General features: G+C 43.0%; 1 protein-coding gene across 1 annotated transcript in view; it reads right to left on the bottom strand.

Annotated features, from left to right (window-relative positions):
- chchd6a (coiled-coil-helix-coiled-coil-helix domain containing 6a) overlaps positions 1-25,112 on the bottom strand; it is an 84,106-nt gene that overhangs the window by 33,202 nt on the left and 25,792 nt on the right. The window contains exons 5-6 of the mRNA XM_083770381.1: positions 19,340-19,423; positions 8,383-8,453 (exon numbers count right to left, since the gene is read on the bottom strand). Of these exons, the coding sequence (XP_083626507.1) occupies positions 8,383-8,453; positions 19,340-19,423 (155 nt within the window). The remainder of the gene's footprint in view (positions 1-8,382; positions 8,454-19,339; positions 19,424-25,112) is intronic.

Below are 25,112 nucleotides of genomic sequence, written 5' to 3'. Positions count from 1 at the left end.
CATTAGCTTAGCTTGTTTTCAGGTTTTATAAGGTCCTAAATATCCTAGATTGTCTCATTTTGAGCAGAAAAGGGACAAATAAGCGTTCGCGCGGCTGCATAATAACTTCTCAACAGGCATGAAAATTAAGGCTTGGCCCTACCTGGGCGCTCATCAAACCCTGTACCATCAAGACACTGCCCTCGCTGCCACCCTGAGATCTACATACTGTATATGGAGCTAACCTGTTCTGACATTCCATAAGACTCATCAAACCCTGTACACTTAAGACATGCTCCATATATGGCCAGTACAGAATTCATTCCATATGTTGATCTGACCCCCCATTACAAAGCACCAGCACTCACCCAGCAGTCTACCGTCACCCAGGCGGATGCATGCACGCGACCTCGCTTCTCACCCTCAGGAGTCTTACTGGCTGTAATTAAATGAAAGCCTGCACATGATTCAGGCATTTTAGCCAAAACTGTATCTGACCTTCCATTTCTCTCTAAAATCCTTGAGAAAGCAGCGGCAATCAGACATGTGATTTTCTACGGAACATTTATTCATTATCTCCAAGATCTTCAGTCAGGATTAAACGTGCATCATACTGCAACACAGAGACAGCATTGGTGAAAGTTGCAAATAACCTCCTAATTGCAGTTTTTCGTTAGACCCTAGAGCTGCATTAGACACCATATTGCATCCTATTACAGAGATTACAACATTGAATTGGCATTAAACTAACTCCTTTGAGCTGGTTTAAGTCATATTTATAAAAATCGATTTCAATTGTAAGTTAATAGATTGAGATTCAAGATTACTATCATTATATCTTAAACAAGCACCCGAGAGTAAAATTATTTTGGCTCCTAATTGTAGCACCAATAGCAAGAATAACAAAGAAATAAGAATCGCAACAATGGTAAGCAGAAGTTAAAGAGAAATAATACAGTACTGCATGTATATTAGTCATTGCCCCCTTGGAGGTGCTTGAACGTGTTGTGCGCATGGGTCCTACTGCTAAATATTATGTACGCACGGCGCACGCACAGCGCAGTAAGTGTGTATATCCATATGCACACACACACACACACACACACACACACACACACACACACACACACACACAATTCAGATTGTTGCGTTTCCCCACGTCACCCTATGGAGTTTCTCTCCATAGCTCTCTTCTCTTGTCTGTTCATTTCTCACACCCTCCTTTTCATTGTCTCTCTCTCTCTCTCTCTCTCTCTCTCACTCTGCCTGTCCGTCTTGTCTATTGGATGCCGACTCAGATTAGGAACTTTAAGAGGCCTTCAGCATCAGAGCATCGGGTTGTTTCATTAATCGGTTCTGCTGAGCTACTCAAAGACCAAAACACTCTTGCCTGTTGCTGTGTACGTGTGTGTGTGTGTGTGTGTGTGTGTGTGTGTGTGTGTGTGTGTGTGTGTGTGTGTGTGTGTGTGTGTGTGTGTGTGCGCGCGCCAGTGGCATATTTACAATAAGGCCAGGAATCCATTTGAAAAACACGAAAAAGAGAGAGGACAAACACCAGACCTGAGAACTATTGGTGGGCAGCGGATTGGCCGTTGTGCGTAGAGCACGACACTCAATCACCCATTGTAATGCAAATGCATGAATGGCAGTGTGGGGGGTGGGTGCGGGTAGGACACATCTTGCCTGCCCAAAATGCAATTTCTGGAAACGCCACTGGTGTGTGCATGTGTGCACGCACGTGTGTGTGTGTGTGTGTGTGCATGTGCGCCCGTGCATGCATGCATGTATGCATGTGTGTATGTGACAATGTGAGGGAGTTTTCTGCCCATCTGTGAGCTGTAAATATGACGCGCGTGCACACAAAACGATGAGATTAGTTGTTTAATTAATGATGCTGCTCGTTATTTTTAATCTGCGCCGGCGAAGGCGGAGGCACACGCGCACAACAAAGAGGAGCGAGACTTGTTAACCACGCAGACGAGACGAGACGGAGCGAGACGGCGAGGGAGAAATGAAAGGGGGTAGAAATTGGAAATTGGAAAAAGACGCAATGAAACAACAACTACAAAAAGCCGGTGCCGCCGTTAAAGCTCCGAGCCTGATAAGAAAGGTGCTTTTATCTTCCCTCAGCCACACATCCTAGCCCAGTTGATTTTGTCCGTTTTGCCTTTAATGGCATTAGCTGTATGAACATGAAACAGTATTTGTCTTCCCTTTTATTTCTATTTATAAGTTGTCAAATAAAACCGTGCCAGCGCCGCTACACTGCTGGCAAACAATTATTGTTAAATCTTATAGAATGGCAGGTTCAACACAGTATACTCCGACACATGTAGACACTATGAAAGCAGGAGATAATTTATCCATTTGTAGCTCAGAGTGTACAAATGGCACCGTCATGGTTAAATCACAATTGTACTGTATAGTAATGGAGTAATGGGGAGGAATATACAGCCTGTGCACATAACTCTTGTAAATTCCAATATATTTCCCATATATTCTTTGGAATGACAATTTTCCATCTTTGAATATTCCCAATGTTTTGCAATCCTCAAAACTAACCCTGCCTTGCTTGAGGTGAAATTATGTCTCAATGGTATTCTTATGTCTGCCTGCAACCTCTATTTCAAATAAAACAGAACGCACTGGAATTATTTTACAACAAGTTCACATTATCAGATTTTCTTCCCAAAAGGAACACCCACTTGACCCTTGTTACCTTCCCTTATATTCCAGAAAGGAATATGTTTCCCAACAGGGAAATAGCACACTGGATGACACATTATTCCAGCCATCCAGGGAACACAGCTTTTCTGTTGAAATTTAAGTCCATGTACACATGTCCAATGATGTGGTTTAAATCCTCAGAAAAACCAACTACTGTACGTTTTCTTCCCCCAAAAAAACATCCCGGCTTTGCAGTACCTTTATCTCTGCTTTTTCTTTGTCCTCGTGTATTATGGTGGGGTTGGGTCTTTAATCTAAAAACAACACACAACAAAGGTCACTATGCTTTCTGTTGAAAAAGACAGACTGCATCCAGACTCAGATAAAAGACAAAATAAGTTCATAACCATAAAATCCTCCACCTTCTATTGCTTGTGATGAGTGTGCACTTTATTGTGTTACGTGCTGTACTTATGCCACTCCTGTGGCATAATGAAATGTGTAAGCTACAAAATAAATACAAAAAATATAATGCTGAAATATGAACACTGCATCCATTTAACTCACATAAAAGGACCATCATAAAAGCTCATAAAAGAATGTGAAACTAAAGTAATTTAATGCCTCAGAACAAGCTCACAGTGTGCCATTGTCACTATCAAACAATTCACAAGTGTTTTCTTACTTTGCTAAGCGTTTAAGACAGGTGATACTGTAGATATACTGTACAGATTACTATTTAGTGTCCAGGGAGGGGGGGTGGGGGGGTGGGGAGAGGATTATGCATTTTTTATGTTGCAGATATCCAAGAGTGTATTCATGCACGGACCACATTTCCATCTGCACAGGGCCGCCATCTCACCCCTGTCTAAAACTATTAGAAATATGGTAGAGGGATGGTGACAGGCGAGTTAAACGCATCAGTAAAATCACTATTCGAAAACTAAACTAAACTAAAGTGTAACAAAATGAGACATGACCATGTTCCACCCATCCTTTTTAGTTTGAGTTTTACAATATATTTTTAAGAACTTTTAAAGTCTTAAAAGTATTTTAAAATGGTTTATTTTGCACATGTTCATGTAGATGTATAGCAACACTGCACATCATCTTTCATAAATGATCTTCGGATGATATGACAACAACGCTGCAACAGTGGCTTGTTGTGCAATGAGACCTGCAGTGTTAGTGACCAATTCTACAAGGATTATTAAAGCTAGCCAAAGAGAGCAGGGGAAAGACCAAAGCCCCTTCTCCTAAAGACAAATGCTGTTCCCAGAGTGGAGATATACAGGATAGCCTGCGTTCCGTGCATTTGTTTTGTCACTTCGCTACTCAGTCTGGTAGGCGGGACATGTAAATGGATGAAATCGACCCGTGGCTTCGGATTGGTCTGTGTTGGGGAAAATAAACAACAGTTCTGGGCCTGGAACATAATGTGTTCTGCTGTTTGATCATAGTTTGTTTTAACTTTATTAAAGACCACCAGCTTCTCCGGTGAGGGCTTCAGTGATTTCTGGACTTCCTCCTTGTGATGCAGTGCAGCTTCATCAATGGGTCTAAAACAGTGGTTGATGTGTTTTATAGAATCCAGACACACAACACAACACACACTGGCTTTTGACATTCCAGACAGAAGAGTTTGAGTTTCTCAGCATGCAGACTACAGAGAGTCTCAGGCCCTGTTGAAGCTCTCTTATGTCTCTGCTGTATGAAGGTCTCACACAGGTTCTTCAGAGACGGGTTACAGGGTGGAAAAATCCATTGTATTATTATTCTTACAAATTGGACATTCCTTTATTTCCTTCTCTCGCCACCATTCCTGCAGACAGGTTTGACAGAAGCTGTGGCTACATGATAGGAGAACAGGATCTTTAAATATGTCAGAAGATGACTGGGAAGCCATTTAGTCTCAGAGTGAAGCTAAAACACGACAGGAACTCAGCCAGTTATGTTGTGGTAACAATCAAGTTTACTTTCACTTTGAATCCTGCTTCTCGTAAAAGTCCAATTCAGCAGAAAGAGCTAGTCCGCAGCAGTTTCAAGTGGTCAGGGTCAGGATTTCCTCCTGTAACTGTGGAAAGACAGTCTGTCCCTCCTCACTCACTGGAAGTTGTGCGTTTGGTCTGAAGGTGAATCTTGTTATTTAAATGAGAAAGGGAACAACAGGGGCAACACTATAAAAGTTATGATTATTCATCTCAGAGTAGACTTTGACCGTTCAAAATGCTTTACAACATACATCTCACATTAAACTGGCACAGCTAAAAAATATGATATGTATATGAAATATATGGATAAAGAATAAAACAAAGGATTCTCTATGATTTAGACGTCCTGGGAAGTACCCCGTATGGGGTGCCCAAGACGTCTGTGGACGTCTTTTGTTTTTATTTTTAAATGTGAAAAGAAATTAATGTAAAACGTGGGCACCATGGGGTTGTGTGGGCACACAATGTGTTAAGCCTTGTTTTTTATATCAGTTAAAAGGATGACTTTTACGTTATTTCATTAGTTATTTCATAAGTTATTTCATAATTTTGCTTCACATCCCCTGCAACTTAGAGAAAAGACTGTATCCACACTCCAAACTGAGGCCATTGTTGTGCTAGTCTTGTCCAATGTCAACATACGTATGGCACTGACGGTTGCTTTTCAAGCACTACTATGGGGTTGTAAATGTCTTTTCTCTGTTTCCCTATGGCTGTCGTTTCTGAAACTCTGCCACTCACTCCAGCCTTCTTCTGTCACTCTGTCTCTCTGTCAGTCTTTCTGTTTCTCTTTCCCAGAAACTGGTTACAGTGAGAGTTACTGTAAAATATTCTCTTTTTATGTAGCTTACTGTCTATCTGTTTCTCTCTCACTCTTTCGTGTCTATTCAAATGAGAGAATAAATTCACAGGCAGGAGGTGCACATACTGTAAAATAAACTACAAAATTAATATAACTATCTCTTGGTTGCTCTCGCTCTCTCATTCCCAGGCGCACATGCAGCAAACATAACACTGATGTCTCTCTTATCAGCCCATTTCATCAAGGGTACGCTTTCACAAGGCTCCTGACTGACAGATGTCACACATGTCAATCACACATCTGCGCGCACGCACGCACGCACAGTCACCTTGAAGGCTCTAAGGCTAGGGAATTTAATTGTGATGTGTGCGTGTGTGTCTTGTCTGTCGAAAACATGGTGAAGCCTGACTTATAGTTTGTCGCATGATGTGATGCTTGTATTGTATTGCGTAAAATAGCAGATCTACAAGCGCACAATGCACCACAACGCAGCACGGACATTAAACATGAGCTGCTGCCCACCAATCAATTACAGAGGTGGTTTTGAACTTTGATTTGGCAATCCATTGATGCTGAAATGTGTAAGAATGGAACCATCATTCCCAGAGTGCCGTGGCATTCATCCGACGGCTCATTATTCCGATGCACCATTGGTCCGACGGCCGAGTAGTAGCCTTCACATGTAGATTTTCCGCTTCGGGTGTCACATTTGTGACATTTTTGGGACATTTGATGAGCAATCAAATCCAGATGTTACCTTTTTTTTTTTTTTTTAAGATATTTTTTTGCGGCTTACGCCTTTTATTGATTTTTTGAAGGGACAGACAGTAGGCTGACAGGAAACGGGAGAGAGATGGGGGGATGACATGCAGTAAAGGCCGTGTCGGGTCCGGGAGTCGAACCCGCGGCACACTGCGACTGGATTACCAGTCCGGTGCCCAGACCGTTACGCTACGGCCTGGGCAGATGTTACATTTCTGATGCAGACCATCCACCCACAAGTCAATTTAGTATAGTATGTAAGTATAGTAATCATATATCTTTGTCTGTGAAGGTCCCGTTTAATTGCGAAAACATATACAGTAGGCAGTTTGATACCTGGCAGTAGTTGATTAGTCGTGCACACGCATGCACATGTGCACACACACAACGCATGAACCCAAGTAATCTCTCTCTCTCTCCGTCTCTCTCATTCCCAAAGGTAGATAACAGAATTATACAGAGCCTAAACCAGGACCTAGACAATGTTGACAGCATGTAATTGAAGTAGACTGATACAGTAAATTACCTGCTGAAACTGTGATCGCTTTATCTTGTGTGATAAAAAACACACGCTACACACATGAGCCTCCTCCAAGGCGCGCGCGCACACACACACACACACACACACACACACACACACACACACACACACACACACACACACACACACACACACACACACACACACACACACACACACACACACACACACACACACACACACACACACACACACACACACACACACACACAGGATTAGAGGTGCTGCTGTAGCATTATTCTCCAGAGGTAGAATCACCTAGTATAGATTACATGTACAGCGTCGGCACATATCTCACACACACACACACACACACCCCTCTGGTGTGTTTAATCTGTGTGTAATGGGGATCTCATTCAGCCAATAGCGCTCATCCACTCCAGATAAGCATGAAAACGCTACCATAACTAGTGTTAGTATCAGGCTTAAAAACGTCAGCTCGGGGGAATCGGTGTGACTGAGTAGTCAGCAGGTAGAATAACGGTGGGGGAGAGGCAACAGCTTGGATTTATGCCTGGGTTGTATTTGAATGGGGGAGGGGGTTGGGGTACCTAAAAAGACTACCGAGTCCAGTGGTTTCTGGATCAGAACCCTGGATTTGAAAACCTTAAATAGCGTTTGCGGTCGCAAGCATTTATCCCGTTAAAACCGGGAAAGCATCCGTGTCATTTTAGTTATTTTGCATTGGGCATTCAAAAATACCAGATAATAAGCTCAGCTGCTATTTTTGAACATTTTAGAAGAAGTGTTGGAAGAATGTTGAATACATTTTGAATTAGGAAAATGTTTGAGTACTGCTACTGGGCATAGAAAACATGTACTGTAGGCGAGTCCCCAAAAAAGGGACTTGAATTTCATGTTGTAGGACCTTTAACTCATTTACCGGCGATATCGCCTTTTCACGCCTATTTTCATATGGTGCTCAGCGTCGAAATCACCTTTTCAATTTCACACCATTTTATGAATTGATTACCGGCACCGCGTCCTGTACGCATTCATAAGACTGCGGTTCGGGTGCGATAAAAACAAACAAAAAACAAAATGAAAATTCTGCTGGCTTATGCTGTCGGGGACGCACATTTTAGAATCATAATATAAGATTCTTCTTTTTGGGTCAAAACAAGCTTGATTTCTTTGGCTCATTTCTCTAAACGATATGATATTCTGTTTTGGGTGGATTAAATGACAATCGCGGGACATTTTCACTTCCTGATTCTCGGTGTCCGAGTGAAACGGCTTTCAGAAAGTAAATTACACACACACACACACACACACACACACACACACACACACACACAAGGGGGAAGCTGGGGTATTGTTAAACTCTGCTTAATCAAAGCAGGCAATTAAAACACTTATCACATTAGTTGGCTTTGCTCAGGGGAATGTTTGTTTGCATTTAAGTGCTTAACAAAATAAATGGGAAAAAGAGGAGATTGCTATCCACTGCTGCTCATTACGCCACTGTGTGTGTATGCTGCTGTGTGTGTGTGTGTGTGTGTGTGTGTGTGTGTATGTGTCCTCCATGTGTGAATGCAAGCATGCATGCATCAGGGGGTTTGGGGGAATAACATGTCCTCACCTTTGAAACTCTGTGTGTGTGTGTGTGTGTGTGTGTGTGTGTGTGCTGTACGTCTTACCTCACAGTAGCTTGGGTCTTGGAGGCAGCGTGGTGGAACTGTTCACTGCTCTGTTTGAAGCGCTGCATGTTCTACAAGACAAAGTATGCTGGTTATTGTAGTTCTGTGTGTGATTGTTTTTTGTTTTCTGATGTGTTTTTCACTTGTTTATCCTGTATGACTTCTCTCTCCTGTTTGGATAACATGAAAATGTATTTTCTGTTAACTACAGAGCTGGAGAGACCCAGAAAGACCCCTGTTAAGAAACACTCTATAGCAATTATCACTATCAGATTCTAGAGCCACTTGAGAATTAACAAAAAAACGTTTAAACTTTTAAACAACATATCGCTTAAAAAAGTTAAATAAAAACTTTCTTTCCGACCTCTGAAAGGCTTCCGCTTAATCCAGATCTATTTAGATATACGGGGTCTTGATGCCAGGATCTCCCCCGGGCAGACAGCCATTGTGTGCTGAAGACAAGCAGTTAATCCACAACAACTGCAGTCCTTCAAACACACATCGTCCTCCCAACACCCAGCATCTCTAGGATATTTAAACAACATTCTCGGCCAGCTCGGCTTGCATTGGATGTCGTGCCCATTCTTTTCAAGGGGGGGGGAGACTTATTGGGGACACTGACCACGCCCCCACCCCATTGGGGGGGGGGGGGGGGGGGGGGGGTCTGTGGATATGGTTGTTTTAACAAAGTACATGTAATTTCCAGTATTTTGTTGGATTTGGGAAGTTTGGGGAGCCTTTACTAAAGCTAAAAGTACAGTAGTCCTACATAAATCTAATTGACGACTGAAACAATAAAAGAGCCATCTTTAATAATAACCACTAATTACTTTATTTAGATAGGCCTGAGTTTATGTGTACACTGTAGTGGAACTGGAGTTTATCCAAGTGAGAGTAAAAGAGTAACATTCCCACCCTCTCTCTCATTGATGAGAGAGAGGTTTGACAGGGTGACCACGCAAAACCTCTCTCTCATTGATGAGAGAGAGGTTTGACAGGGTGACCATGCAGAAAGGCTGAAATCCCCCAAACGCAGGAGAAATGCTGCCGCAGGTGCAGCGCAGGAGAAACGGTCAAATAAAATGAGTCTCCTGCAAAACGTAGGAGGGTTGGTAGCCCCGGTGTGTGTGTGTGTGTGTGTGTGTGTGTGTGTGTGTGTGTGTGTGTAGCGCGTGCATGTGTGTGTGTGTCTGTGTGTGTGCCACGTGCGTGTTGCGCTAGTGGATTCTGACAGTGTACAATCCACTCCTTATCCACTGGGAGTAAGGAGTCTTGATAGAAGTGTTTAGGGTGCATACATGTACCACATGGGTTAGATTCAGGGCCGACTCGACCACTTTTATTTTCAATCATCCAATCAAATGATGAACATATATATCTGTCCTATGTCACTTTTTGATTATGCCTGAAGAAGGTCAGTAGACCGAAAGCTTGCAAAAAAATAAAACGATTGTGCGCAGATTGAGTGTGCGGAGCTTCCCTTTATTTTCCCTCAACTCAATTTACAAAAACACTTACACTCAACGGACCACAATTAATTTACAGGATATGCATTTGTGACAATTAAAACCTCGATCAATCAAATGCTACACAGATGGTACAGTATTATGTCTCTATGACCACTGTGGGTAACAACCATTTTATTGCGATTTTCTGGAATGCAATTTAAAACAAACCCATGGAAGTACCGCTCCAAAACGAACTCTGGAGATAATCTTGCAAATCAAAGTCAATGGGGTGAAACCTTAGTGGAGCCATATGTCATAGATATGTCATAGATGACTACTGTAGATTTAATCATGTCATAGATGGCTGATGTCACATGATGCCATGTCCTATCGACTTTTAATGACGTAAACAAACAGCACCCCACGTGACGTCAAGTGTCAGCCAAGTCTATGGACCTTCTAATGTTTGTTTAGAGCATTTTAAACAGAGTACGATGTTTGTTAAAATAAGTGATTTTTGTCTCCACCAGGCCGAAGGCATGTGGGGAGAGTATGTTTTGCACTCCGTCCGTCCGCGTGTCCGTCCGTCCGTCCGTGTGTCCGTCCGTGTGTCCGTCCGTGTGTCCGTGAACAGCTAATCTCGGCCACCGTTAACCCGGTCCATGCCATATTTTGCACACACACTCCCTGGATGCCAACGATGAACCTCTGCCCCAAACTTTCCAGAACGGCCTGTTATAGCGCCACCAGGAGGCCGCTTTGTGCAAAACAAGCTTTTGCACAGTACACCTACAGATTTTGTCCAAACATCACGCAAATTGGTACACAGTCTCTCTAGAGCCATTCAACGAAACGGGTCTTTCAGATTTATCAGACTCCATCCTGATTGGTTAAGATTGGCTTCCAAAGTTCACAGGAGTGCTCAGTTTCAAACAAAATGCTGCAAATCATGAACACATCGCGTGATTTCCGTGAAATTGTGCACCCACATTCCCACTAGGCCGAGGACAAAATGCCACATGAACAATTTCAACTCAGTCTCAAGGTGGCGCTATAACTGGCTGAAAAGTGTTTTTTACCTCTAACTGCACGGATCTGTGGATAACCTGGTGGAGACCTGTGCCCGGAAGGGCACTTTTTCTAGTTTAATTTGTAATCTTTTTAAGCCATCCCATGTCTGCCTCACTGAACTCTGTACTGTACACATTTTTCACCAAGTAAAGACTAGGGCAGGCGAAAAATGTGACTAAAAAAACGTAAGCGATCGATCTACATGGCAACAAGGTCCTTAGCTTGTAGATCGCTTATTTTAGGCAAGCATCGTCGCTGTGTGTAAATTAGGCTCACTACTCGTTATGGCAAATTATAGGGATTAGCTGCCTCGTTAATCCAGCATCTGGCACCTGCATCGTCTCTCACTCCTCATACTGGCACCCATCCGTTACCCCCCCCCCCCCCCCCTTCTCCTCCACCTCCTGCTGACAGGACCACCCGCTCTTCCATTCACCAACCGCCGTCACCTTGCCTGTGGTACCGCACAACCAAGCCCTGCTACTCAAACACTGCGTTGTTGGAGCCCAGGATGGAACGCAGAACCTTCCAAAGACGCGTGCTCTACTGACCGAGCTACGCAGAGCTACAGTAGCTGGACATCCTATCTGGAAGTGGTTATTACTTGTGTGCCAGTACAATTCTATGACTGAAAACTTTCCTGACACAATCTCAAAATGAAACTGGTACACTCCAGAACCAAGGCAACAGATCTGCTGATCTGCTGGGAGAAAAAAGAAAGAATAGTAGAAATCGGAAAGTTGTAGGTAAACTTATGCTATTTGCCAGATAACAGATTTTGCTCCAATGAATCCATTCCAGTAACGTTTAAAAGTCCCTGGCGTGAATCTAATGCATTTTCCTGCTTTTCTTGCAGTATCGTCATCTGGACTGCAGAAAAGACCGTTCTATGCATGCTTCAATTAAACCATGGAATTCGCTCCAGAAGTCCCACCATGCACATCCCACCCTCAAGCAAGTGCCGCCACCCCCTGCCCGTCTCTCTCCCTCTCCCTCTCCCCCTCTCTGCCTCTCTCTCTCTCTCTCTCTCTCTCTCTCTCTCGGCCGAAATAATGAGGCTCGTCGGTGACGTTGGTCTCTGCTCTGCAATGTTTGCTAACATTAACCCATTCTGACCTGAGATCAGATTAAAAAAATGTCTGTTTGAAAATGACAGTTTTCTGAAAAAGCTATGTTTCTATGTCAGTCGTTCTTTGATTATTTTTTTTTGCTTGTAGATCTGCTATTTTTCAATAGCTAAAGCATAACATAATGCTGACACCAAAAGGGGTTCCCGCCCAAATTGGGTTAACTTATTATGTAGCCCATATCTTCATCTCCAGATGGGGAGCGGGCGTGCTGGAAATATTGCTAACAAGCTGAACTAATAAGCAGAATTCAGAGCTCTCGCTCAGGCATATTGAGCAGATAGCTTTTCACGCGATGAAAGCATCAAACTTTTTGACTTCCACCACATGAGGCTGGTGCTGTGTGTACATTTACATAAGAAAGTGCAACGAGGCAAAATGAGGAGTTTTAATGCATCTTTTTTTAAAGAAGGCGTAATTCTGAGGCCTTGAGCGCTGCCAAACCAGTCGCTGTGGTTACACACACGCCAACAAACAACCCTGGGGCCCGGACGGCCACAAGGAAATATGCACACACACACACACACACACACACACACACACACACACACACACACACACACACACACACACACACACACACACACACACACACACACACACACACACACACACACACACACACACACACACACACACACACACACACACACACACACACACACACACACACACACACACACACACACACAGAGCAGTGTTCAGCATGCTGGGAAATGTATAATCCTGCTGGAAAAATAAGAGGCAAGGGGGAGATGATAGGGAGAAGGAAAAAAAGATACAATTAAAATGCATTCGTTTTTCCCACCCTGCAAGCTTTGAAGTAAATGACTTTGTGATTGGTAGGTCTCTGATGGCCAGGGGACAAAACGGGTCAGTGTGTGTGTGTGTGTGTGTGTGTGTGTGTGTGTGTGTGTGTGTGTGTGTGAGTGTGAGAGAGAGTGAGTGAGAGAGATTTATGTGTGTGTGATTTATGAATTGACATCTGCTGCTGCTGCTGTTTGGCCAGGTACTCTGACCGCTTGTAGTGGCCTGATCTTGTGTGGGTGCATGCATGTGTGTGTGTGTGTGTGTGTGTGTGTGTGTGTGTGTGTGTGTGTGTGTGTGTGTGTGTGTGTGTGTGGGTGGGTGGGTGTGTGTGTACTTGGAGGCAGTCTACTGACAGCATGTCAAGCAGCTCGTCAGATTTGAAGCTGATTGCTATTGCACGCTCCACTTCCGACATCAGGTTCAAAGTCCTCTGCTACCCAGGTCAGAGATGGAGACTGGAGGCCAGTTACTAAACTCACAAGTCAGTGTCTAAACATTTCGCTCAATATTGGTGATTTCGTTGCTAAAGCTGGGTGGGAACAACTAGAGTTTAAGAAAAAAAATACAAATCACACTCATGTGAAGTGAGGGGCGCTCTTATCATACATCACATTCCGTGCTCATCCAATCAAATCATTGCTATGTGGTACACACATTGCTCAGCCAATCAAATAATCGCTAAGGGTACACACAGACACACAAAGCTAGCGCCCCTCAAAAATCACACTTTGTGAAGTGAGGGGCGCCAACTGTATTTATATATCGGCCACATGACGTCTTACATCGCATTTAGTGCCCTACACAAACATTAAAGTCCATAGACTTGGCTGGCAAACGATTTACGTCATAAGTGCTCTAAACAAACATGGCACTATATAACGCTGCTACTGTATATAACGTATAGTGATCGACCGATATCGTTTTTGGCCGATATTTCCGATCACCGATTAGTGGACAAATCAAAAAGCCGATAGCCGATATTATGAGCCGATTATTTAACCCATTCTGACCGGGCACCCATTTTGGTGTCAGCATCATGTTATGCTTTAGCTATTGAAAAATAGCAGATCTACAAGCTCATATCGCGCCACCGAGTGGCGCGATACGAGCTTGTAGGTCTGCTATTTTTGAAAAATCGAAGACACTTTTAGAATCTGATCTCAGGTCAGAATGGGTTAATAATGAAACTGTCAGGATGTAATAGACATTTTTTTAATCTGATCTCAGGTCAGAATGGGTTAAGTAAAAAAAAACATAAATTCCAACACAAGAATTCCTTGAAATGCATTATTGATATTTATCGCTTATAAAAAAGGAAGTGCAAGAAGCACCAACATCGTTTCAGTAACACTTCCCCCCTCCATCAAATGCAGCTTTTTTTAAATTGCATGTACTGTAGCAGCATATATATGTATCTATGTATGTATCTATCTATATATTTATCTATGAATGCACCAAGTGTGTGTGTGTGTGTGTGTGTGTGTGTGTGTGTGTGTGTGTGTGTGTGTGTGTGTGTGTGTGTGTAATTGTCCAGAACCGCCCCAAAAAGGCCTCTGCCCGGGATCTGGATCCATATATGGAGCTGGCCTGTTCTGACCTCACAGCACTCCATATTTGGGCATGCCTGACACAGAAGACAGAACTCCACAAGCTGGCTGCCTATACTCCCTATTTGGGCATGCCTTACAAAGAACTCCATATATGGGCATAAAAGGGAGACAGACATAATTACTGGGTGGGGCATTCATTTCCAACTTGCATCGTTCCAAGTAGGTCAGTGCCCAATGGGCTGTAGAGGCACTACTAGTTTATCAAAATTGGTGATCTACAAGCCCACAGCACATTGCAGCATGACATGTTGAGAGCTTGTAGATCTGCTTCCCAAACTCTCCAAAGCCATGTGACCTTGTTTGCCACTTTCAAGATCACTGGCCACTTTTTTTAATGCATGTAGAATTTGTTTTTACCATTCATTTTATAGCAATAAAAGACAATATGTCTCAATATATATGTCTTTTTTTTTCTTCGATTATTTGTTTTTAGCACCGATACCGATATTAATTAAAATCATGAATATCGAAGCCGATAATCGGTCGATCACTAATAACGTAATCTTCAAAAGCCATGCATTGGAGGGTTTAGCGCCCCAGAACTGCACTGCTGACAATCCAAATGCGTTCCAAACACCCTGAACCCCGACAGCAAACACCCTGAACCCAACAGCAAACACCCTGAGCCCGACAGCAAACACCCTGAGCCCGACAGCAAACACCCTGAACCCGACAGCAAACACCCTGAACCCGACAGCAAACACCCTGAACCCAACAGCAAACACCCTGAACCCGACAGCAAACACCCTGAACCCGACAGCAAACACCCTGAACCCGACAGCAAACACCCTGAGCCCGACAGCAAACACCCTGAGCCCAACAGCAAACACCCTGAACCCAACAGCAAACACCCTGAACCCGACAGCAAACACCCTGAACCCAACAGCAAACACCCTGAACCCAACAGCAAACACCCTGAGCCCGACAGCAAACACCCTGAGCCCAACAGCAAACACCCTGAACCCAACAGCAAACACCCTGAGCCCGACAGCAAACACCCTGAGCCCAACAGCAAACACCCTGAACCCGACAGCAAACACCCTGAACCCGACAGCAAACACAGCTCGTGCCACCACTGTGTCAGGCTGACATGCAGTCAGTAAACCCAGCCTGCTACTAATGAGACTAATGAATCAACCAAGTGTTTGTGCATGTAAGCGACATGCGTGCAACCATTGTTTGAGTGAATAGAGGCTGATATTAAAATATGTATGCTCATTACATGATTGATAGAGCAAAGATTCAATGTTAATGCTGATATAATGTGCTTCGAAGTGCCTTGTTCACCTGACACTTGCGTTGACTCACGCGCACGCACAAAATACGATAGCTTGAATTCAATGACATTTTTCCCCGTATTCCTGACTAATTAAATTGTTAATTGAATTAGTGAGTGTTTGCGTAAAGACAAGCATTAAAAGACTAATGATTGGCCAGAATGAGATGATGTATGACGACGTATGATGATAAGAGCGCCCCTCACTTCACATGGGTGTGATTGTTTCGTATAGTTTTGCCATGGCCTCCTATTGGTATGTTAGATCAGGAATGTGACATTCACAACACATCTCCGTGAATTCACCCCACTTCATGCAGTGAGTCACACACAAGTGTGTGAAACAAGAAAAAGAGGCACAATTGGAACGGGAACAGAGTCATATTGAAGCTGATAAATGGGTTGTTTCTCCTGCTTGGATGAAATTGCTGACCCACTTGAACACAGTATTTAGTTTGTGTTTAAGCATGGAGAGTTGGGGAGACCCTTGTCACTGAACAAACACTCTATATAGCAATGATTACTATGCTACTAGAGCTTGAACCTTTAACAAAAACCTTTCAACCCTTCCATTAAAAAGAATAATGTGAAAAATGTAGGTGTACGTGATAGAATAGAATATTCATTATTAAGCAGAAGATCATTTTGGGCACATCCCTAATTTAAGGATGACGAGACAGAGAGAGACAGAGTTGATAGATTGGTGCCATGGATGGGTGACAAGATTGGAGTTTTAAACAATCATTCATATGCTGTAGAATATTAGGACATTTAGGACAAAGGCAACAGCAAGCTACAATACCTCACCAGAAATAAAGTACAAGTAAACATCTACAACCATAATAAAGGTATACCTTCATAAACCCCTCTATTTTGACATTTATATTGAAAGAATAGACAAACTAGACTATTGAATTACAAAGAGACACACATAATTATGCCTTCTATGCATTTCTTTCTATTTTCTACTTATTGTCAACTTTGCTTGATCAAAGAAGAAATTCCAGCAATCAGCCATCTGGCATAGGCTTTCTTGGGTTTAAATCCTCTTAGCAGACCATGTATTTAACTGTACATCCCTGTGCTTTTTCCCCCCGAAAACTGCTAATAGAGTATTCAACCAATCAAATTCACTGTCACAATTCCATGAACTAAACACCATTGTAACCTGTGTTGTTTTTTTTGTTTTTTTTTTAAACATTATGTTTATTGATTTTCTTTTGGTTAATTCTTTCTCTGCTATCTATGATTATAATCGTACCCCCTAGGCTAGGATACGGCATGTGCCACCCGCATGTTCGTTTCTATACGGAGTTAATGGTGGTGTGTACAGTGTGCTCCCACACAGGTTTTTACCAGCCATGACTCTTAAATGAGCTCCACACCGAGGGAGAAAAGTAGAGAGACAGAGAGAATGATAGACAAAGACCGAGAGAGAGAGAGAGAGAGACACAGACAGACAGTCAGACAGACAGACAGACAGACAGACAGACAGACAGACAGACAGAATAGAGAATAGAGATATCGAGAGAGACAGAAAATGAGAAGCCAAAACCTCCTCCGTAAACATTGAGGATAGTTGGGAACATCAATCAACATGATTCAACAATATGTCCCAATACCGCCACCTGTTGGACCAGTTCACACATAGCAGAGCACACGACACAACTTAAAGCTCCGACTTCATCTGAAGCAAAATGTCCCTTTAAAAGGTCTCCTCTACTCTGAGCTAAGAGTACCGTTTACCCCCAGAGAGGAGAGTGTAAGGTCCCCGCCGTCTGCAGCACAGTCTGGGAAATGTCACGCACGCACGCACGCACAAGGAAAAAGTTAGCAGAAAGCTCTTTTAAATCTTCATATAGTTTGTTTTGAATATTGTGTTTTTACTGAATGTTCATATCTGGAAGAAAGGGCACTGGAGCAGAGCCTTCCTTAAACCTGACAAAGATGGAACCGACTTAGGCTACAGCAAAAGTATTGTCCCATTTCAATGTACCGGTACTTAAAAAAAGGAGGTGTTCCAGTGCCTTCTTATCTACTTATGATGCCCCAGACCTGCCAAACTCTACCTGGTTGATGTGCAGTGGAATGCCCTTTCTTCTTGTGTTTGTATTTGGTGTTGCATGAGAGAGAGACCACAGAGAGATCACAATATTCACATCTCCTCTCTCGTTTTACTAACCAATTACAAAGCCATGGAAATCCATCACTCCAGAGTCACAGTTTATCAAATATAATTGATTTAATTGATTGTATCTTATGTTTTATTATATTGCCTTGGATGTGATTGCTGATGAGAGCAGCTGTGGTTCTTAATTTCCCCTTGGGAAACGACGTGACACCCCCACTCTGTCATCCCCCCAACTTTGTCTGTTTTTGTAGTTTTTTCCGCTTGGATGTCCGTTATGGCGTTGTTGGCCTTTTAACTTTTAAACAGATTTTACAGTATAGTTCGTTTGTTTTTGATGCAGTAGGCATAAGGTCTATTTTTTTTAAAGGCTTACAGTAATTTCCCCTTGTAATAGTGGCACTAAGGACAATGTACTGGCAATCTCCACCTTCCAATGTCATGCATTACTTCACAGGGTGGTTAAGGGAGTGATCCAGTAGACACAGAAACAAACATACCTTATATCCATATCCATCCATCCGTCTGCTTCTGGTTGGCTGGTAAGAACAGTCAGAGCCTGAGTCCTAGCTCATCACTGCACCTCTGACCCTCTACATACACACCCCAGTGCTGTCAATCTAAAGCCCGCCACCATGTGTCGAAAAAATAATACAAGCGCCAACTAACAAATAATATGCCACCATCAGAATGGCCCCTACAGTAATGTGAAAGCGACTGTGCCATTTTTGCCTAACCGAAGCATGCCTACCTGGGAATTCTGGCCGGGAATAGGATAAAATAAAATAAATAAAACAACATATTTTCCACCTTCAGGTACATTTGACACACTGTGGTAAGGCTTTCATTTGCATACGGTAGGTAATGCCATGTGTTGTTAGCTTGAAAATCTGTTCTTGTCATTTTTCAAATATATTATTCAGAAATACATAATAGTATAACAAAAAATATCGTAAAAGATAAAATATATAAATCACACATGTGTGTTGCATTGTGATGGTGGTTAAAGTCCAGCATTGCGGGCTAGAGGAGCAGAGAGAGGGGGATGTTCACGGAGGGATGATCCAATAACGAGGTGCATGACATGAACATTTGTATCCATTCACACCCTGTCATCCTGCTGCTGCTCTGACTGCATCCATATGAACTAGACACTGGAAAATCATCTATTTAACTCATTTTGGGCGGGAACCCCTTTTGGTGTTAGCATTATGTTATTCTCTATAGCTATTGAAAATAGCAGATCTACAAGCTCATAGCGCGCCACCGAGTGGCGCTACGAGCTTGTAGGTCTGCTATTTTTTTTTTAATCAAAGAATGACTGACATAGAAACATAGCTTTTTCAGAAAACTGTCAGGATGTAGAAGACATTTTTTTAATCTGATCTCAGGTCAAAATAGGTTAACTCGCGCGTATGTGTGCGTTGCGTGCAGGTGTGAGCGTGTGCATGTGTGTGTGTGTGTGTGTGTGCATGTGGTCTCCATACCCTCATCTCAAAATCGACCAACTGCTCTCTGTAGAAAGCTTCCAGGGCTTTCACCTCCACGTCTTTCTTCTGCAACTGCTGAGCCTGCAAAGCAACACACAGACACACACTGAAAGTCACCACCACCCATCATTTAGGACAGTGGTGTGTAGTCTACCGTTACATGCTATATTTGTAGTATGCCGTGCAGAAGTGCTTGGAGAAAAACAACGCGTATACCGTCTGCTAATCATTTCATACATTGACCACGCTCAAGCGTATACTGTACAGTATGTGCGCATGACTACTACAGCAGCACTGATTTAGGATGTAGTATAGAACATACAGTATATTATCATATATAGTTCTCAACAGATCTATGCAGTCAGCATAATAAAGAATACAATAACAGAAGTGTAACTAGATAAAGTGCCCCTCGGGGCACAGGTCTCCACCAGGGCAGGTCAGGTTCTGGCCTTGTGGTGGCGCTATAACAGGCCAATGTGAAAAGGGTGGGATATATTCCTCAGCCTAGTGGTAGGAAAGTCTTTGAAAGATTTCACTTAAATTCCACACTGCGTTCATGATTTGAGGCTTTTTGTTCAAAACGGGCGAATCCTTCAAACTTTGAAAACCAATGTTAGCCAATTAGGATGGAATATGAAATATCGGACAGATCCGTCTTGAACACATGACTAAAGAGATGGTGTCTAACGATTTGCAGGATTTTTGGACAGAATCTGGAGGAGGCCTCCAGGGAGTGTGTGCAATACCAGTGCAAAATTTGACATCGACCGGGTTAATGGCGCGCACACGCACGCGCACACACACACACACACACACACACACACACACACACACACACACACACACACACACACACACACACACACACACACACACACACACACACACACACACACACACACACACACACACACACACACACACACACACACACACACACACACACACACACACACACACCCCTTCGGCCTGGTGGAGACAATTAGTATATGCACAGACATTATCACAGATAATTGGCCGCAACCCAAATCATATTCAGGATTAACTTTTCATGAGAATTTTTCATAGAGCATAATATTTGGATGGGATGACTCTCTCGATTAATTTATTTTCTTTTTTTTGCTTTCAATGTCAAGGAGTTCAATGTCAGAGGAAGGATCTTCGTCCAAGCAACTTCAATTATGTGAAACCAAACCAATAAAGGTTCACAGAAAAGTGTTGATGATGCCATCATTTCAAAACGCACTCTCAGCAGTTACATATCTCGTGCATCACACCTGCAACCAGATGTACAGTAGTCATCATGTCTCGTGGTACAGTGAAAAACTAAGAAATATCAATATTGGAAATGAAGAATAATCTGAAGGCAGATATATGTTTGAGATTGAGTTCTTTGCTACTACTACCGATTGCCATTCTTGAAGTTAGGTCAAGAATCTGTGTATTCGGCCCAGGCGGTGGCGTAACCGTCTGGGCACCCGACTGGTAATCCAGTCGCAGTGTGCCGCGGGTTCGACTCCCGAGCCCAACACGGCCTTTACTGCATGTCATCCCCCCATCTCTCTCCCGTTCCCTGTCAGCCTACTGTCTGTCCCTTAAAAAAAAAACAATAAAAGGCGAAAGCCGCAAAAAGAAAATCTTAAAAAAAAAAGAATCTGTGTATTCATATTATTCTTCTTTTGTTTAAGTAAATAAAAGTGCTTCTTTCAGTGGATTCTTCCACCCCTGACCATGGTATACAAAGTCTTCATGCGTGCAGACACATTGAGGCACTGTACCATGTTACCATGATTAACAGTTTGACTATAAATCTCACACTATTATTAAGGCAACTGGCCGGTTCCACACGCTGCACAAGGTGCCCTTTTTTTCCACTTGAGCACCTGCCCCTCTAAATGTCTGTGCACGCCACTGTAGCCTAGACATGTGAAATGAGAAGAATAATAAAAAAAGATTCATTGCATTGAAGTTCCTGGCACAATCCATTGATCCATTTTACTTTGCCCCATCTGTGATAGGCAGTTAGAGATGGGTGCATTACACCTCAGGGTGCAACACGAGTACCAAAAATCTTCAGGTACACACAGTAAAGTACTTTAATGCTTGCAGGGCAAATTCCCAGACACCCTCAGCCATCCCTTAAATCTCCACTTTCAGCTATACTGCCCTCAGGACAAAGGTACAGAGTCCCCTTGGCAAAGAAAAACATCTATAGAAAATCGTTTTGTCTCGGTTGCCATGAAACATCTTAATCAGTACGGACAGCCTGGTACCGCAGCACACAGCATTTTATATTGATCTATTTAAAGCTGCAACACCTACTTATTTAAATTAATTAAACGTTCTTTTAAGTTTTAACCAATCCCTATTCCACTGTATGCATTCATGACCTTCAATATGACTGCCACTGCAAGTTTACCTTTCACTTTTTCTTAACCGCTGCTGCGGAGACGAGGTCTTATTATCTCTTCATAAAATAAGGTTATATTATTTTGAGCTATGGATGCTTCATATCCAATTCACACACTTGTGAGTAGGCATTGGAATGATCCATGAATTCATTCATTGATAAATGATACGTTTTGATAACCTTTTCGTTCAATTAACCGGTTAGTTGATAAGCGGCGGAATCTTAAAAATAATCGGCAATCGGCAATTTACCCTATCTGTATCTGGAGAAACCCATATTTTAAGTGGTATAAATATAAGATATATCGGGCTCTATTTTTGTCCATGCTAAACCCATTATGCCTAAACTACTACTTTGAAAGGACGAAAACAGAGCCCATAGTATAATATCATTTTCATCTTTGTGACAGGCCTTAACATTCTCCCCTTCCTCCCCACACACTCAGGAACAGTTTTGACATAAAATAACTTTGGAAATATTCGAATGTGCCCCTTGCGCACAAGATCGGCATCAGCCGATCATAAGATAAACAATCAGTGATCGGAATTCGGGATCAGTCCCCGAAAACCTGATCGGAGCATCCCCAGCGGCTTTGTAGCGAGGACCGCTCTCCCCTCCGAGCCACCCCGATCGGGGCCGCGCACCACATGTTTGAGCATGCCCGGTCGCGCGGACAGACAAGGAGAGGCTCCACTCTGCTTGTATCCTCTGTGTTACAGTCAATGTAATCATTTGATAGGAATATGCAAGGACACATCTTTGTCTGTGAAATAGACATTTTCAATATACATCTTGATACAAAAGGTATCCTTGGAGCTACTTACTGTAGGGACTGTTAACAAAGTACTCTCCTTTATGTGTTTAGGCAAATGTATTTTCAGCTTCTACACCAAATGTGGTATTGACCCAAAAATCATTGTGCAGGGGGATGTTTAGCATATAATTTAAATTTCTCATAAGATACTTTGTATATTTTGCATAAATATTATTTATAAACCAGTATGTGCGTGCATATCATATGTGTGTGTATAACCCTATATAACCCCTAACCTTGTTCCACGGGGCGGCGGTGGCTCAGGGGTGGAGTTTCCGGATGGTAACCGCAAGGTCGCCAGTTTGAACCCGAGCTCCCCCAGAGTTAGTGTCGAAGTGTCCTTGAGCAAGACACTGAACCCCTAATTGCTGTATGAATGTGTGTGTGAATGGGTGAATGTAATGCACAATCTATGTAAAGTGCCTTGGATAAAGGCGCTATATAAATGCACCATTTACCATGATGCACCGATTGTGTTTGTTTACTTATTCCCGGAGGCGGCCTTGTGCAAGTGGCACCGTGTGACCCAAAGGAACTGAACTTAAGTGAAGCAGTACTTCTGAATGACTTCTCATCGCTCATACTGCTGACATCACCGTGGCTTCCAGGAGTGTTATGAACACAGGAAGAGGAGAGAGTTCACACACCTGTGCACGCATGCATGAAGGCGGACACACACGCACACACACACGCACACACACACACACACACACACACACACACACACACACACACACACACACACACACACACACACACACACAGTCACACACACAGGATATTCATCATGATTATCATGGCTGCTGAACATTGAATCGAATCAGTGCAGATCAGCTGTGTCTCATAAACAGGAGGAGAGACAGGCAGAGAGATGCAAGGGAAGAGTGGGAAAGAGGGAGGTGGAAAAGGAGAGCGAGAAGAAGTACAGAGCTAGAGGGAGAGAGGGGGTAGAAGTGAAACTTAAAAGTTATCGAGCTTTCATTGAAGTCAATGTAGGAACTGCAGAAATTGATGGGACAGATCTATTTTGAATTGATAGATGCTAGTTGTACAATGCACTATGCTGGTTACTTGGTTCACAATGCTATGAATGTTATTAAGATAGCATTATTTAGATACATTGTAAATTGATAATATACGTCTCTGCATCTACGCCTGTTTGTCATTCAGCCAATCTTCCTGCTAGTCTGTCTCATTATCGCTTTGGTCGGTTTGGTATGGCACTGGAAATCCAAATAGTCTGCCAATGGTGCCATGTTAGGGGCTGCGAGAAAACAATGGGGGGGGGGGGGGGACTCTTACTGTATCAGGATTCGTTATCAAACAAGCAGTGGGCGTATGTTTGTTCAAGCACCTGCTACATTAAATGTATACGTCAACAGTCTGGCTACAACACACCACCGGCTGACAAATAAAGTTCACCTACATTTATTTTCTACAGACCCCATGAAGCCTTGAATTCATGGATTTGTGTTGTTTTTTTGTCGCATTCCTCAGCCAATAATTTGATGACTGGCGGATTCTCCGCTAGGAAATAATTGTCTCAGGAATGCCACAAAAACTAATTTTGTTTAATATCTAAAGCATCCAGGATGGACTGACTGACTGACTTTTCTGCACCCATTCATATACACTGGGCAAGACTTAAAGTCTTTAGACTTCCACTAGTTTCAGTTTCGTGAGTTTTGCAAGTTTCATATAAGTTTTGCTGTTCTGCGCAGTGTGTATTACTTGTCTACGCGTGTTGCACGACAAAAATAGCAGTTCTACAAGCAGGATGTGACATGTTATGAGCTTGCACGATTGCCTTAAGTCAGACTGAAGATAAGATGAAGCACAACCACAAAGTCTAAATTAAAAACAAATGTAAAGGACTGGGTTAAAAAAAAAAGAACGAATAAAAATACCAGACATCAACAACTTGCAGTTATTTAGAAGAAGCATAATTGAATGAGGCAGCTGCTTGCTGTGAGCTAAAGGAAAGATAAGCTTACAAATGTATTATCCTACATTATGCTAACCCGCATACCAATCAGCTCAGCATACAGCCTGAGGTGTGAACAGACTATTTAGAAGCAAGGGAGAAGAGAGACAGAGTGTGTGCGCGAGTGTGTGTATATCGACAAACGGAAAGAAACAGACAGACACACAGGCAGAAAGACACACACACACACACACACACACACACACACACACACACACAAGTGAATGGTCCTCGGGAGAGCTGTGTTCTCAGCCATCTCCTCGGGGAGGAGGTGGTGGTGTTGTTATGGAGGACAGATGGATGGAGGCTGCTAAGCTGTCACTGTGTGGGTTTACAGAGGTCTACTGTTTACAGTGGCACTGGCTCCAGGACGCTGGAACTCTCCTCCACACACATGCACATGCACATGCATGCGCATGTGCAGGTTGTGTGTGTGTGTGTGTGTGTGTGTGTGTGTGTGGGGGGGGGGGGGGGGGGTGCAAGTATACCAAAAACTAGAATTTGTCAGATATCGGACTGTCGACATATCAAGACCGATATTTGCATTAATTTGAATACT

This window comes from Protomyctophum parallelum, assembly GCF_964188405.1.
Source record: "Protomyctophum parallelum genome assembly, chromosome: 7".
In the NCBI taxonomy this organism is placed as follows: Eukaryota; Metazoa; Chordata; class Actinopteri; order Myctophiformes; family Myctophidae; genus Protomyctophum; species Protomyctophum parallelum.
Note: the sequence above shows the minus strand (reverse complement) of the source record. Positions and strands in the feature narration are given on the sequence as shown.